General features: G+C 40.0%; 1 protein-coding gene across 20 annotated transcripts in view; it reads right to left on the bottom strand.

Annotated features, from left to right (window-relative positions):
- Nucleotides 1-14,395, bottom strand: part of mbnl2 (muscleblind-like splicing regulator 2) — a 61,363-nt gene continuing 46,968 nt past the window's right edge. For 7 of the 20 annotated variants that reach the window (XM_021313355.2, XM_012857267.3, XM_012857274.3 and 4 more), the window contains 2 exons: nucleotides 12,246-12,281; nucleotides 1-4,763 (listed from right to left, as the gene is read on the bottom strand). In XM_021313355.2, coding sequence (XP_021169030.1) covers nucleotides 4,639-4,763; nucleotides 12,246-12,281 — 161 coding nt within the window. In that variant the 3' untranslated portion in view covers nucleotides 1-4,638. Of the gene's footprint in view, nucleotides 4,764-9,907; nucleotides 10,003-12,245; nucleotides 12,282-14,395 lie in introns of all 20 variants that reach the window. The other 13 variants (XM_012857268.3, XM_012857276.3, XM_012857273.3 and 10 more) reach the window with 5 other exon arrangements.

Raw genomic sequence — 14,395 nt, 5'->3', positions numbered from 1 at the left:
GTTATTTCATTTTCTTTATTTCTTTCTCTCAATAAATTTTACACTATCTCGCTGGAACCAAAGAAACAACTGACTATATAAACATAAAATAGCACAAAATATATGCAAAAGAATACATTTAAAAGGAATACATTAAAACTATGAATCCAATGAGGGTCTTATTGTCAGTTTAACTTTGTGAAGGAGGGCTGCAACCTGCGGTCTCCTCTGTAGCGCCCTCTGCTGTCATAAGCTGCGAATTACACGCTCAAACTGCTCCACTGTAAGGCGATGGGACCAAACGTGGCTACTACAGACTCAGGAGACCAGCTCGGTTGCAGTCCTCCCGGTTTGCTTTATGACGCACACATTAAATCCTTTAAGAAAAAAAAAAAAAAAGAAAACAAAAGAAAATCTCAGATATAAAGACTCACATTTGAAATGAACCTCTGAAGGGATTTGAGAAGTGAGACCGTTCAAGTCATTGTTTTTTTTTTTATAATTTATAAGAGCTGTTAGAAACATAAAACCTCAAGCACGATGGACTCAAGATAAGGCAAAGTGTTTGGATAAGCTGAGTCTGCTCAGTTGACCAACTGCTCAGAAAGTGCTTACATTTCTCTCTTTCTCTCTCTCTCTTTTTTTTTAAACCATCCCATCAGTGACAGCCAACACATTTCAAGAAACCTTACATCTGAAAAGGATCCCATACACAAGGTTGCTGCAGGTCGTACAGACATTTTTATTTTTTTTTTAATTTTAAAAACATTCAGTATGTTATCGTTTAGTAAGTAAAGAAAATTATTATTTTCCCATGCAACAATATGTTAAATTAATTACCGATGCCTTTGAAGTCTAAAGGAAGTGGAAAAAAAAAAGTGCAATCCTAAAATCTACGGATAAATACGCTTCAAATAAAACGTCTCAGTGTGAAACTTAAAAATCTTTTGTCGGGGGAGGAGTTTTACATCCGAACTTAATAATTTATAGAATATTTAGTTCTTACATATATATATATATTTATATTTATATGTAATCTATATAACATTGATGATTTTAAATCTAGAAGTGTTACAGTCAGTATAGAGGCTGTTATTTGCTAATGAAAATATCAGTCCACTGTTATATTCTCATTGAAGATTAAGAAATGTTCATATCTTCTTTACAATCTACCTTGTGTACAGTGTTCTAGCAAAAAACAAACAAACAAAAATCAACTTAACAATGTCATTTACAAAAATACCAAACTTTAGTAACTGCAACATTTGGTTGCCACCGCACCAACTTAATATTGTTATGAAATACTATCAGACTAGAGTGAAAAGTACAACTTTTTCAAAATTTTCTTTGCCTTTTTTTCCCCCCACTTTTTTTTTTTTTGTCGGTAAAATGTCATCTATACAATAAACTTTATTTCCTCCAATAACACAAGCAACTCTAGTACTATGCTCAACGCTGCCACCGTCGTCATCTTTTTTTTTTTTTTTACCCCCAAAATGTTCTTTTCATCCTCGATGAAAAGGCGAGACGGAACCGGAATCGGTTTCGGCTCCGCCGTTGGGCGAGCTTCTTCGGCCTCCCTCTGCCGACCGGACCAAGGGCTTCCGTCTTTGAAAAAAAAGGACCGACCCGTGCAGAGACGCAGCGCAGCTCAATAAATTACATTCATCTCAAAAACAGAATAGTTTACAACATCATCTTTGAGCAAAAACCTCGCCGAGAGCGACGCAAGATAAATTACAACAAAATAGGACATTTTACCACCTTTCACAAAAGTGTACGTAGCAACAAATAAGGTAATAATGGCCGATAACGCAATACTACCGATAACATTTTGACCATTTTAAAACGTCCTAAACAGTAACAGAACCAATAATGTAATAAACAATTTGAGACATTAAACATTTTGCCATGCTAGTGGTAAAGCAGTTACCTCTGTAGACCCTTTGGCCATGTTTTATTTTATTTTTTAACAGTTAATATGTTTGCTCCCATTCAAACCACATTTTTTAAATATAGTTTAATTCAGGCGTCCTGTATGGTGAGACCTGTGACTAATTTACATCAACTGTATGGGATATATTTAAATAAATAATTTAGCATCGGCTAACGGCAATAGAGAAACTTTTGATACAAATGGAAATAAATTCTGGGAATAAGGGGCTAGTTTTCATGAAATTCTATATTTAACCACTAGTTGGCAGCAGAGCTATTATAGGGGTTCAAATCGAGCCCCTTTGTTGTTTGGAAATTAAACAACTACAACACAAAATAGTCTACATAACACAGCTGAACTGAACTACAGAATTTGTTGTTATATTACAACAAAAACAGGACAAAAATATAATAAATCTTAAAAAATTAACACTGTATGGGTCTGATTATTACAACTGATATTATTTATAAGCACTTTCCTCTGTAACAAGGTTCCAAGGAGTTTTTATGGGGGCACCCTGAAAGGCAAAAATAATGACAAAATAATAAAGAACTGCAGTTGATAATTTAGTAATGCATAAATAGGACTGCATTTCTTAGGATTAAAATACCTTTTCGCCCATTTTTATGGAATTTGATTTTTAAAATATATACTGGATGATATTTATTCTTAAAGGACAAGCACGGTGCAACACTCTCCCTCCTAAATTCAAGAGCCAGTTAGAAATATATCTGCTGTAAAATACCTTTATGTAGAATATTTGTAAATGTCTTATTCATGTTTTCATAAAATGGGTGCATACTTAAATAATTATTTTGAAGTGCAGGTAGTAGTTTGATAATTTACTGAAATGTGGTAGAAAGGAGAGTTAGGGTTTTAACTTTTTAAATGATTTTTTTCAACGCCATGCCAATAACGTGCCCTATTACACTATACAACATATGTTAGGGTACTTGCTGAAAAGCTTTATAATAATATTGGAAAGTTATTACATTATTGGCCTTTGTTCATTTCAAAATGACCAAAATCCTGTTATTGGCCACTATGAGATTATTGTTGCTACGGGGTACATACAGTGCACAATGTGCGTAAAACAAAACAAAAAAAAAAAACTGTTTTGATTGTGGATTGTCAGTGTTGATCAAGCACCATGAGATTATGTCGGATTTTTGATCAAATGGAGTAAAACATTAAAAGACAAAGCTTAAAATAAAAATCCAAATTAGATTTTTTTCTGATCTTGGCCTAAAAAAAAAAACAAAAAAACCCCAGAAAGAATAATGCTTGTTGAGGGAGGCGGGAATTCAAACACACCTTGATAGTAGACACAACACAACTTCTTTAAATAAGTCCAAATACATTTTCTAGAAACGTTCAAAATAACAGACACTTTACATACATTACACAGTTTTACAATACGTTGTTTTCTCACTCGCGTTCCCTCGTGTACACCGCTGGGACCGATGTGAGAAACGACGGACACACCGTGGAACGTCACCAAACATTCTACAAAGCTAGTTTTGATTTGTCGATCCCCGTGAAATCCTCTTCTTCCAGTAAAGTCACTTGTGATGTAAAATGAGCGGTTGCCGGGAAGCCGTCTCCCGGCAACGCGTAAAACGTCTTCCCCCCCCCCCGATAAAAAGGAGTCCGTACAGTTTTAACAGCCGGTGGTGGTTGGGACTCTTTAGCGATCCACCCCTGGAAATGTTTTTTTTTTTTGTTGTTTTTGTTTTTTTTTTCTTTTAAATGTGTCGTCGATGAGCTTCTTTTAAAATTTTTTAGGCACTTCTACAGTTTTCTAAAATGGAAACAGGATTATCGGTGATAGTAGGGTTGGACAGGACAACCGACGGTCACAGATAGCCCTCCAGTTCAAGTTCAAGTCATCTTTTTTTTTTTTTGCTTGACGAGTGTCGTCAAATGCACCGTTTGTTTTTTTTTTGTTATTTTTTTTCAAATTTTTTTTTTTTTTAAGTTTAGATTTAGCACTTAAGTCCCTCACATGTCCCCTGGTCCTAAAAAAAAAAAAAAAAAAAAAAAAAAAAAAGAGATAAAACTCTTCTACCAGGCCTGGAGTTGCTATCTTTTGCAAGTCCTCGCTTAGAGTCGCAGTCTGCCGGCAGACCATCAGTTTCCTGATACGACGCACACAACGCACACACTCGCACGTACACAAACAAGGCTTGGTATGTCTGAGGTTACACCCTCCAGCTTTGTCCAGCCCTTGGCACAGGCTCGGGCCGTCAGCCTCTCCGGTCCTGACCGCATGCAAACAAGCAGAGCTCGGCGAATAAAGGGGCGAGCGGGTCGACTTTGCAGCAACGGGCAACAAAAGAGAAAAAAAAAAACAAACTAGACCGATTCAGGAGGGCGTGTGCTCTGTGGGCCACCTTATCCAAGCCGTGGATAGTTAACGTTTCAAGCAGCGCGGGAGAAAGCCGAACGCGAAGGTGTGGTGCTCTTTAAAGTCTGCTGCTTCAACCAAACATCTGTTTCAACCAACTAAAGGGGGCGAAAGGGTCTAAAATAGTGTATCTGCTATGCTTGCACAATACATAAGAATATTTGTGACTTTTTTTTAAGTTCGTATCCTGTTTTCTAACAATACATACAGTATTTATATATATATATATAATATATGTGTATATCTTCTGTTTTCTGTGTGTGTGTGTGTTACACCGGCACTGCAGTTCTTGTGGTTAAATTGAAGTGTTACACTCTTAGCATGCAGGTTGCTGGACCTCTATGGGAGAGGCAAGGTAGTATTTACAGAGGGGCTGTTTTGGGCTTCCTAGTGCAGCTTCCTGACACTCCGCTTCCCTCCTGACGCTCACTTCAGGATGATCTGCAAGCCAGAGAGACACAGAGACAACAAGGGGAGGAGATTGTTTTAGTTTTTACGTCCAAAAGGCAAAACCTTCACAAGCAGAAGTCAGCTCTGGGTGAACGCGAAATTAAAATCAGCCATTTATTAAACTAAACAATGGCTTTTGGCTTCTGCACTGCAAAAACAGATCTAAAACATGTAAAATTTTCTTAAAGTTAGTCTATTCGTCCTTGATCTGAGCAGGTAAATAAGATTATTTGCCAATGGAATGAGTATATTTGCCCCTAAAATAAGATAATTAGACATCCTGCACTTGAAATAAGATCATGGAGATGAATTGTTCCTATTTTAAGTGGAAAAATCTTATTCCATTGGCAAATCATCTTATTTACCTGCTCAAATCAAGGACAAATACACTCATTTAAAGAAAATTTTACTTATTTTTATTTCTGTTTTTGCAGTGTGGGGATTTGGCTCCAACCGTATTTGTTCTTCCTGCTGATTCCAGTAAGTTTGGATCAGCTTATCTGAAGCTCTTTGACAAGGTTGTGGCGGCGGCTCTGATATTATTTCTTTTGAGGCACACTCAGACATCAAGACAACAGGTAAGTAGAGAGGCAGTGATGAAACTAAACCTTAGTTGTCTGTCTTAGTTGTTGCTGGGTTCACTGCAAAAACGGACCTAGAAATAAGTAAAATATTCTTTAAAATTAATGTATTTGTCCTTGATTTGAGCAGGTAAATAAGATGATTTGCCAATGGAATAAGATGTTTTCACTTAAAATAGGAACAATTCATCTTCATCACCTTATTTCAAGTACAGGATGTCTAAATATCTTATTTTAGGGGTCAAAATACTCATTCCATTGGCAGATAATCTTATTTACCTGCTCAAATCAAGGATAAATACACTAACTTTAAGAAAATTTTACTTATTTTTAGATCCGTTTTTGCAGTGTTGGGACTCTTCCACCAACCTGCTGTTCCACACTTACTAGGAGTGCCTTGCAAAAGTATTTGTTTTCTCATCATGGCCGGTGTTGTTCCGGCATCGCGCTGTATCTAGCTTCATCCATCTTCCCACAGCATGATGCTGCCACCGCCCCGTTTTACTGCAGGGACGTTGCGTTCCAACTGGTTCCACTGGACTTTCATTTGTTTCAGCGTAAATCTGCACTCACACAAAACGCCTTTTCAGAGTCAAAAAGTTGTGCAACGCCTCAACCTGGACGCTTGTGCACGTAAAAGTCAGACGCGCTCTCTAGAGCCTCAACGCTGTGGCAAAGTGTCTCATGCACTGCAAAAAGGGAACTAAAAGTAAGTACAATTTTCTTAAAATTAGTGTATTTTTCCTTGATTTGAGCAGCTAAATAAGACTATTTGCCAATGGAATGAGTATTTTTACCCCTAAAATAACATAATTAGATATCCTGCACTTGAAATAAGATGATGGGGATGAATTGTTCTTATTTTAAGTGCAAAAATCTCATTTCATTGGCAAATAATCTTATTTACCTGCTCAAATTTCAAGAAAATGTTACTTACTTTAAGTTCCCTTTTTGCAGTGTGTAGGGAGGAGCTGCCCCGTTCTTTTCCTCTGTCGAACTAAAACAAAAACCAAAAATAAGTAAAATTTTCTTGAAATGAGTGTATTTGTCCTTGATTTGAGCAGGTAAATAAGATGATCTGCCAATTGGAATGAGATTTTTGCACTTAAAATAGGAACAACTCATCTCCATCATCTTGTTTAGAGGGCAGAATATCTAATTATCTTATTTTAGGGGTCAAGATACTCATTCCATTGGCAGATCATCTTATTTACGTTCTCAAATCAAGGACAAACACTCATTTCAAGAAAATTTTACTTATTTTTAGTTCCGTTTTTGCAGTGCAGGTGTCCCATTCCAGCTAATCCGCCACTACGTCACATAGAGTCTCTCTGATTGGTTGACGAACTGTATCCAGCTGTCCAGATTTTCCAACTCTAGCGTTGAGCTCTCTAGAGGCGCTTAAAGCCCATAAAGCCCAACGCGCAGCAAGAAACGTGCGTAAAGCTTCAAAACGCACAGCACAAGATTTGCATGACGTCTTGGAGCCCCTCCATAGAATTTGCTTGTAACCCTGATGCCCTTGATGCTCAGAACGTGTTTCGTCTGAATGCAGCATAAGGCTTCCTGGATTTAATTGCATGCCCCTCTTTTCACTTTTTTTCTATTTTTACTACACAATAATATGTTTGTATTCATCTATCGCAATAAATTCAAATAAAATACATTAAAGTTGACTGTAACGTAGCAAAATGTGTTATAGGATGTTAATACTTTTGCAAGGCACCATATTTGCAATAATTCTGATTTTTTTTCCCCCCAGGTCACCCTTAATCTGATCTGTAATATAATAACCGATCCACAGCGCATCAAAAACAAAAAAAACATAAACAGATAAAAAGAAAAAGGAAAACAGACAAAGATGAGGTAAGGGGGGGGGGTGAAGGTAGAGAAGCTGCAGGCTGCCTTCATGTTGGTGGCCCCAGGCAGAAAGCCAATGCAGAACAAAGCCCTGCATGGTTCCTGCTAATAGACAGCACACAGCCAGCAGGACAGAAGCCACTGATCCCGTCACACACACACACGCGACATAAGGACGCGCGGTGTGTGGTGGGAGCGCTCCACAGCACACAAGGAAGCGCTGCGTTACATAAAACGGAGCGGTGATGCCACAGATGAGGATTCAGTTAAGAGTCATGAGACGACCTGTGCGTGTAGCTGAGCCTAACTGTGCGCAGTCGTCTGATCTGCCACTAGAGGGCGCTGCAGCCCCAGAAACACCTTCAGCAGCAGCAGCAGCAGCAGGGATGTTACCAGGGACACAGCATTGGCAGTATGTGGTTAATATTATGCTCAGACATGGAATGACGTGATTGGCTCCCTCATGTCGTGTCACATCAATGGCTGGGGGGGGGGGGGGGGGGGGGGGGGGGGGCGTGAGTTGACCAGACTCTGAACCTGTCGCCCCCCCTGTCTGCATCACACTGGAGGCTATGCGTTAGTTATGTTCATCTTACGATGTCCATCTACATTTGTTAACATCCGGTCTAATTTATATTTCAGGATCAGAATTAAAAAGAAATTCAAACCAGCTGGGTTGGGGGGGGGGGGGGGGGGGCTTTCGGCCGGTGAGAACAGCAAGAGTCGTCGATAAAAAAGCGCTCTGGCTCTGTAGTTGATAAAGCCCACATGACTGGGACCAGTGGAGTAAACAAGGCGTGGACTGCATGTAGCACGGCTAATAATGAGGATGAGGATGATGATGATGATGATGATGATGTGCGTTTACTGCGTCCTGACTGCCGGCCGGGCGGGCGGAGAGGAGAGGAGGCAGACGGAGGCAGACAGCGGAGGCTGACGTCACCCTTTCTTCCAGCTCCTTGTCCCACATGCATCTTTAAAGAGCGGCTCTGCTTCCTGCTGCTACTTCTGCTGCATGCCAATTACAGGAAGAGACGGTGACTCACAGGAAGTGTGCGCGCCGCCGGCCTATGAGGGTCCATACCGCGTCGGGTAAAAAGGGGGGGGCTGTGATTAATGACAACGGAGAAGAGGAGAGGGATGCGTTCCTGTTGCCGTTCGGGCTTCTGCGACTAAACGTCGGACCGCCGTCATAGCATCGTAAAAAAAAAGTAATCTAAAAGAAAAGGCCGCACACACATCAAGGGCCTGGCTGGTGCAGCTTAACATGTGGAGCACGTTCCTGTGTGTCCTCAGAGCACCTCTGCACAGATCCAGCAGCAGATGACTGCCAGCTGCCTGAGCGAGGCCAGCGTGCTGCCGCCGTCCTGAGACGTGCGTTATTTTTCCTGTCTCACCCTAACAAGCGTAGCCTGGGTCTGTTTTCTCGTATGATTTACCGCTCGCTGTGATCCTGCATCCAGGAAAAAGCGAAACGGGCGCACTGCAAAACCAGAACTAAATAATACCGTAAATAAGTATCTGGTTTCCTCTACACTGCAAAAACAGAACTAAAAATAAGTTAATTTTTTTTTTAAATGAGTGTATTTGTACTTTATTTGAGCGGGTAAATAAGATAATCTGCCAGTGGAATAAGATTTTTGCACTTAAAATAGGAAGAACTTATCTGCTTATTTCAAGTGCATTATACCTAAATATCTTATTTTAGGGGTAAAATTACTCATTCCATTGGCAGATAATGTTATTTACCTGCTCAAATAAAGCACCAATACACTCATTTCAAGAAAATTTTAACTTATTTTTAGTTCTGTTTTTGCAGTGAGAGGAAACCAGATACTTATTTACGGTGTATGGAAAGAAAAGGCCTTTTTTTTTTTTTTTTTTCTCCTCTCACTGTCTGGTACTAAATTACAGGTTTACAGCTTGCAAACGCATTCAGGGACAAAGAGCTCGTCCTGTGGTCCACTGAAACTAAATATTAAGTGTTTAGCCACAATTGTTAACACTTGGAGGAAAGAAAGGGCACAGGGGGGGCAGTGGCATCATGTTGAGCTTTTTGCTGCAGGAGGGACTGGTGCACTTTCCAAAATAGACGAAGAAAGAACATTATGTAGAAATATTGGAGCAACATCTCAAGACATCAGCCTGGAAATTAAAGCTTTGGAACCAATGGATCTTCCAGCCCTATTTATAAGTGGCTTAAAAACGACAACTTAAAACAGGAAACATTTAGTTTGATTTAATGCAAGCGAGGAAATGAACTTTGTGGTCTCTGCATCAAAAAGCAAGCCGTCCCCCCCCCCCGCTGCAGGCTGAGAGGCCGCATTGTGTTTCAGACGACAGGAGAAGTAGAGAACAAAGCTTAGACGTGCAAAAACAAAACCAAGGAAGTGGTGCAACACAACACAAGTACTACTTGCAAATGTGGGAGCTCTGAAGAAGTGCTTCCCAGGAGCGCGTGGTGGATTTGAGCAGAGGCCCGCTCGGTCACCCCCCCCCCCCCCCCCCGTCTGCCTTAAATTGTGTGGAAAACACCCACTCGCTGGCTTTCATGCCAGCGTGAGCTCGCCCTGCGCAGCCACATGGATGATTGGAGTACGGCTAAAGCTGCGGGTTGTTGCGGCTCACTATTAGGAGGCAGCACTTATTCAGAGCTCCGGGGACTGATGAAAGAAAGCTTTAAAAGGAGCAAACCTGATTGGCTGGTGCTGTTGCTGCGTAGGGGACACTTGTGGCAGGAGTTGTTGCTGCAGAGACAGTAGCAGGCGTAGCACTGTACATCATTGGGACTTTGTTTTGGAGGAGGGGGTGTAGGGGGGGGGTAGCAATGAACAGGTAGGTGGAGCATTATGGCAACCATGGCAACAGTCGTGGCGCGTGTGTCGACGGCGGTGGTGGATGTGGTAAGAGAGGGGCCAGCGAGCCATCGTTAGGGTTACGCCGGCAGATGGCATGCAACCATTCACAATGCAAAGCAAGGAGGACAGAAAGAAAGAGAGGAAGATAAGGACAGCATGGGAGAGAGGAGGGGGGGGAAATAACAAACAAACAAACAAAAAAAAAACAAGAGGAGAGAAGCTGATTACAATCACAAAGTAAGGAAATTTGTCTGTGCAAATCAGTTTTACGTCTTTCCCAGAGAAGTTAAATGCGATGCGATACGGGGGAATTTTGGTCGGCGGGGGGGCAAAGATGAGTTGGCCCGACGACGTGGACAGCAGGAAGACACCACATGGCTGCTGCCGGGGCAACATGTCTGAAACACGCAACTCTAGGAAACTCTCTGGGAAATGTTAATAGCACTCATTTCTAGCTGCCGCCTCGCAAATAACAGTCAGGCTCCTTGAACTCCATCGAATTTTGTCACGTTACAACGGCGGATTGAGGTTTTAGGTGATGAACCGGCCCACAGCGGGGCATGATTGTGACGTGATGGTAAAGTGACACGTGGTTTTCATTTTTCTAAACCAATAATATCTGTAAAACGATTATTTGTCTGCCCCATAAATGTGGCAACGGTGGAAAAAATTTATTTAAACTAGAAAAAGCTGTTCCTGCGTAACAGCGAGTGAGAATGCTAATCTGCAGAATGATTTGAGCAGAAGATGCAGAAGATCCATGCAGAAGAGAAGAAATAGCTGAGAAACATTGAAATCAGATTTGAAGAATTTGAAAAAATTGCAGAATTTGAAAAAATTTAAGAATTAGAAGAATTAGAAGAATTAGAAAAATTTGAAGGAATTTGAAAAAAATGTGAAGGGATTTGAAAATGTTTAAGAATTAGGAAAAATTTGAAGAATTTGAAAAAATTTAAGAATTGGAAGAAATAGAAGAATTTGAAAAATTTGAGGCAATTTGAAAAAATTTGAAGAAATTTTAAAAATTTGAAAAAAATGTGAAGGAATTTGAAAAAGTTTAAGAATTAGAAAAAAATTGAAGAATTTGAAAAAATTGAAGAATTAGAAGAAATAGAAGAATTTGAAAAATTTGAAGGAATTTGAAGAATTTGAAAAAAATGTGAAGGTATTTGAAAATGTTTAAGAATTAGAAAAAATTTGAAGAATTTGAAAAAATTGAAGAATTGGAAGAAATAGAAGAATTTGAAAAATTTGAGGCAATTTGAAAAAATTTGAAGGAATTTGAAAATTTAAAAAAAAAATGTGAAGGAATTTGAAAAAGTTAAAGAATTAGAAAAAATTTGAAGAATTTGAAAAAAATTGAAGAATTAGAAGAAATAGAAGAATTTGAAAAATTTGAAGCAATTTGAAAAAATTTGAAGCAATTTGAAAAATTTGAAAAAAATGTGAAGGAATTTGAAAAAGTTTAAGAATTAGAAAAAATTGGAAGAATTTGAAAAAATTGAAGAATTAGAAGAAATAGAAGAATTTGAAAAATTTGAAGCAATTTGAAAAAATTTGAAGGAGTTTGACAAATTTGAAGGAATTTGAAAAAAATGTGAAGGAATTTGAAAAAGTTTAAGAATTAGAAAAAATTTGAAGAATTTGAAAAAATTTAAAAAAAATTAAACAATTTGATGTTTCACAATCATGCACTACTCCGGGTTCATCCGCCGCGTCAAATCCCAAGAGAACACACTGGAAGTTTGTAGCTGTAACGTGACAAAATGTGACAAAGGCCACAGGGGCGTGAACACTTTTTGCGAGGCGCTGCAACTTTCCCCGCTGGGATTGCCGTTTTGTGTAATTTCTCTGGGAAACTGATTTAAAATTTCCTGGGTTAAGACAGCACAGCAAAACCAAAACGTGTCGGATCAGCACTTTTAATCGTGAGCAGAAGAGCCGTTAGCAACAGAGTCGGCCGGTGGGGAAACAGGAGCTTAAAGCCGCAGCTCCTCCAGGTGAGGCGAACGTGAGGCGCTGGAGGCGCGTTGACGCCCAGGAACGTTTCGCCGCCACCTCGAGGGGCTGCCTCGTCTGTGAGGGCTGCAGACCCCCCCCCCCCCTCCCTCATCCCCCCCGAAATCAGCCCCAACGTGTGTGTGAGAGAGTGAGAGAGCAACATCAGGACCTACCAAGACTGCTAGCGGGGGTCATGCACAACACTGACCCTGTTGTGTTTATGCAGAGAAAGACAGAGAATGAGTGAGACACACAGAGAGGGAGAGAGAGAGAGAGAGAGAGAGAGAGAGAGGAGGGAAGAAATGGGTTAATTGAGGAGGAGGAGAACAACAAAGTTAGACAAGACAACAACAAAGAGCATCAGTCAGCTCGGATGCTACTGTTACAGCAGTGAGGCCGGCTAATAACGGAAGCAGCCGACAAAAAGCAAGCGGAGGCATTCTCCTGACGGGGCTCCTGCATTAGTGGGCGGCGCTGCAGCTACGTCCGGCATCGTCAACCCGAGCTGGAGGTTAACAAAGCTCTGTGGGAGGGCGCAGAAGTAACCCTGTTCCCTTTAACTTGTTTTGCCTTTACATCTCGGCTGTCGGTGAACTAAACTGCTCGGTAAAAGCTGAGGCGCGGATACTTCGATAACTTTCAGGTCAGATAAGGGGAAGGTAAATAAAGCTGTGGCGTCACACACAGAGTAAAAGCACATCGAGGTTGACTTTTCCATCGGCTTTTAGATTAAATTGAGATAGTTGAGGTTTATTTTTCTATATGTCGGACATCTGGGGTTTTAAATATTAGTTTATATGACCTAAAGCTTAATTGTATAAAGTAATTGGGGAGCTCAAGACAAGAGACAATAAAATACCTACAACCTGCTGTTGCTACTGACTGACATATTAGCTGTACACTGCAAAAACGGAACTAGAAATAAGTAAAATGTTCTTAATATGAGTGTATTTGTCCTTGATTTGAGCAGGTACATAAAATGATTTGCCAATGGAATAAGATTTATGCACTTAATATAGGAACAATTCATCTCCATCATCTTATTTCAAGTGTAGGATATCTAATTATCTTAATTTAGGGTTCAAAATACTCATTCCATTGGCAGATAATCTTATTTAGCTGCTCAAATCAAGGATAAATACATTAACTTTAAGAACATTTTACTTATTTTTAGATCAGTTTTTGCAGTGTAGACGGCTGATTTATACCACTAAAGTATATATTTTTTATACTTTTGGTTACAGCTGCGGACTTCAGCGGGCTTTATTGGAAATTTACATCACAGACCAACAACATTGGGTAAATTCTAAAGAGGAAGGAGAGTGATACCTTTTGTACAAGTAAAAAACACTTAAATGTTTTTGCTAAACAGCTCAAACTAGAGTCAGATTGAAGATCGTTTGATTAGGTGTTCCTCCAGGACTAACCTGTATTTAGCTCCACTCATCTTCCCAGTAACTAGGATCAACCTCCCTGTCTCTGGATCCCCACAGCAGGATGCTGCAGCCATGGGGAATGAAGGTAGCAGTCTTTAATCACATTTGGTATTAAAGACGCATGTGTGGCGCGCACAACTAAATGTTTCTTCCACCCGAGCGGTGGATCTCTGCAGCTCCCACCTACCTGCAATCACCCACATTTGGTCTTGATCTACTACAAAGGTGGCTTCTGACGGCTTTTAATCTAGAGTACAGGGTGTCTGCATGTAGAGCCACATTGGATTTTATACAAATACGTATTTGTGCAAACGATGTTTTATTTTCCTCCTTTTTTTTGCCGTCCTGCACTACTATGTGTCGGTCTGTGACATAAAATCCAGATAAAACTTGAGGTCTGTGCAGAGATGTTTAAGGGGTAGGAATCATTTTGTAGCTAGTTTATATGTTAAAAATACATACGCCAAGGAAAAAAAAAACTATAAAATGGACCGGTGAAGATTCTCAGTCATCCAGGTCATGGTCATTCCAAAAAAAAAAAAGTAAAAAAACAAAGCAACTGGACTTGTTTTCCGTAGTTGAAGACGTTTCGCTTCCTCTCCAGGAAGCTTTCTAAATTCAAAAAGTCTGGAGTAATCTGGAGTAACAATCTGGAGTAATGTTGTTACTCCAGATTGTTACTCCAGACTTTTTTAATTGAAAAAGCTTCCTGGAGAGGAAGCGAAACGTCTTCAACTACGGAAAACAAGTCCAGTTGCTTTGATTTTTTTACTTTTTTTTGGAATGACCTATAAAATGGAGCGGGTGGATGAAATTTCGATGGTAATATATCCAGGGCCGGTTCTAGACAGGGGCCAACAGGGGCCAGGGCCCCTGTAGAACTGTTT

This window comes from Fundulus heteroclitus, chromosome 24, assembly GCF_011125445.2.
Source record: "Fundulus heteroclitus isolate FHET01 chromosome 24, MU-UCD_Fhet_4.1, whole genome shotgun sequence".
Classification (NCBI taxonomy): Eukaryota; Metazoa; Chordata; class Actinopteri; order Cyprinodontiformes; family Fundulidae; genus Fundulus; species Fundulus heteroclitus.
The sequence above is the reverse complement of the archived record's forward strand: the minus strand, read 5'-3'. Positions and strand labels throughout refer to the sequence as shown.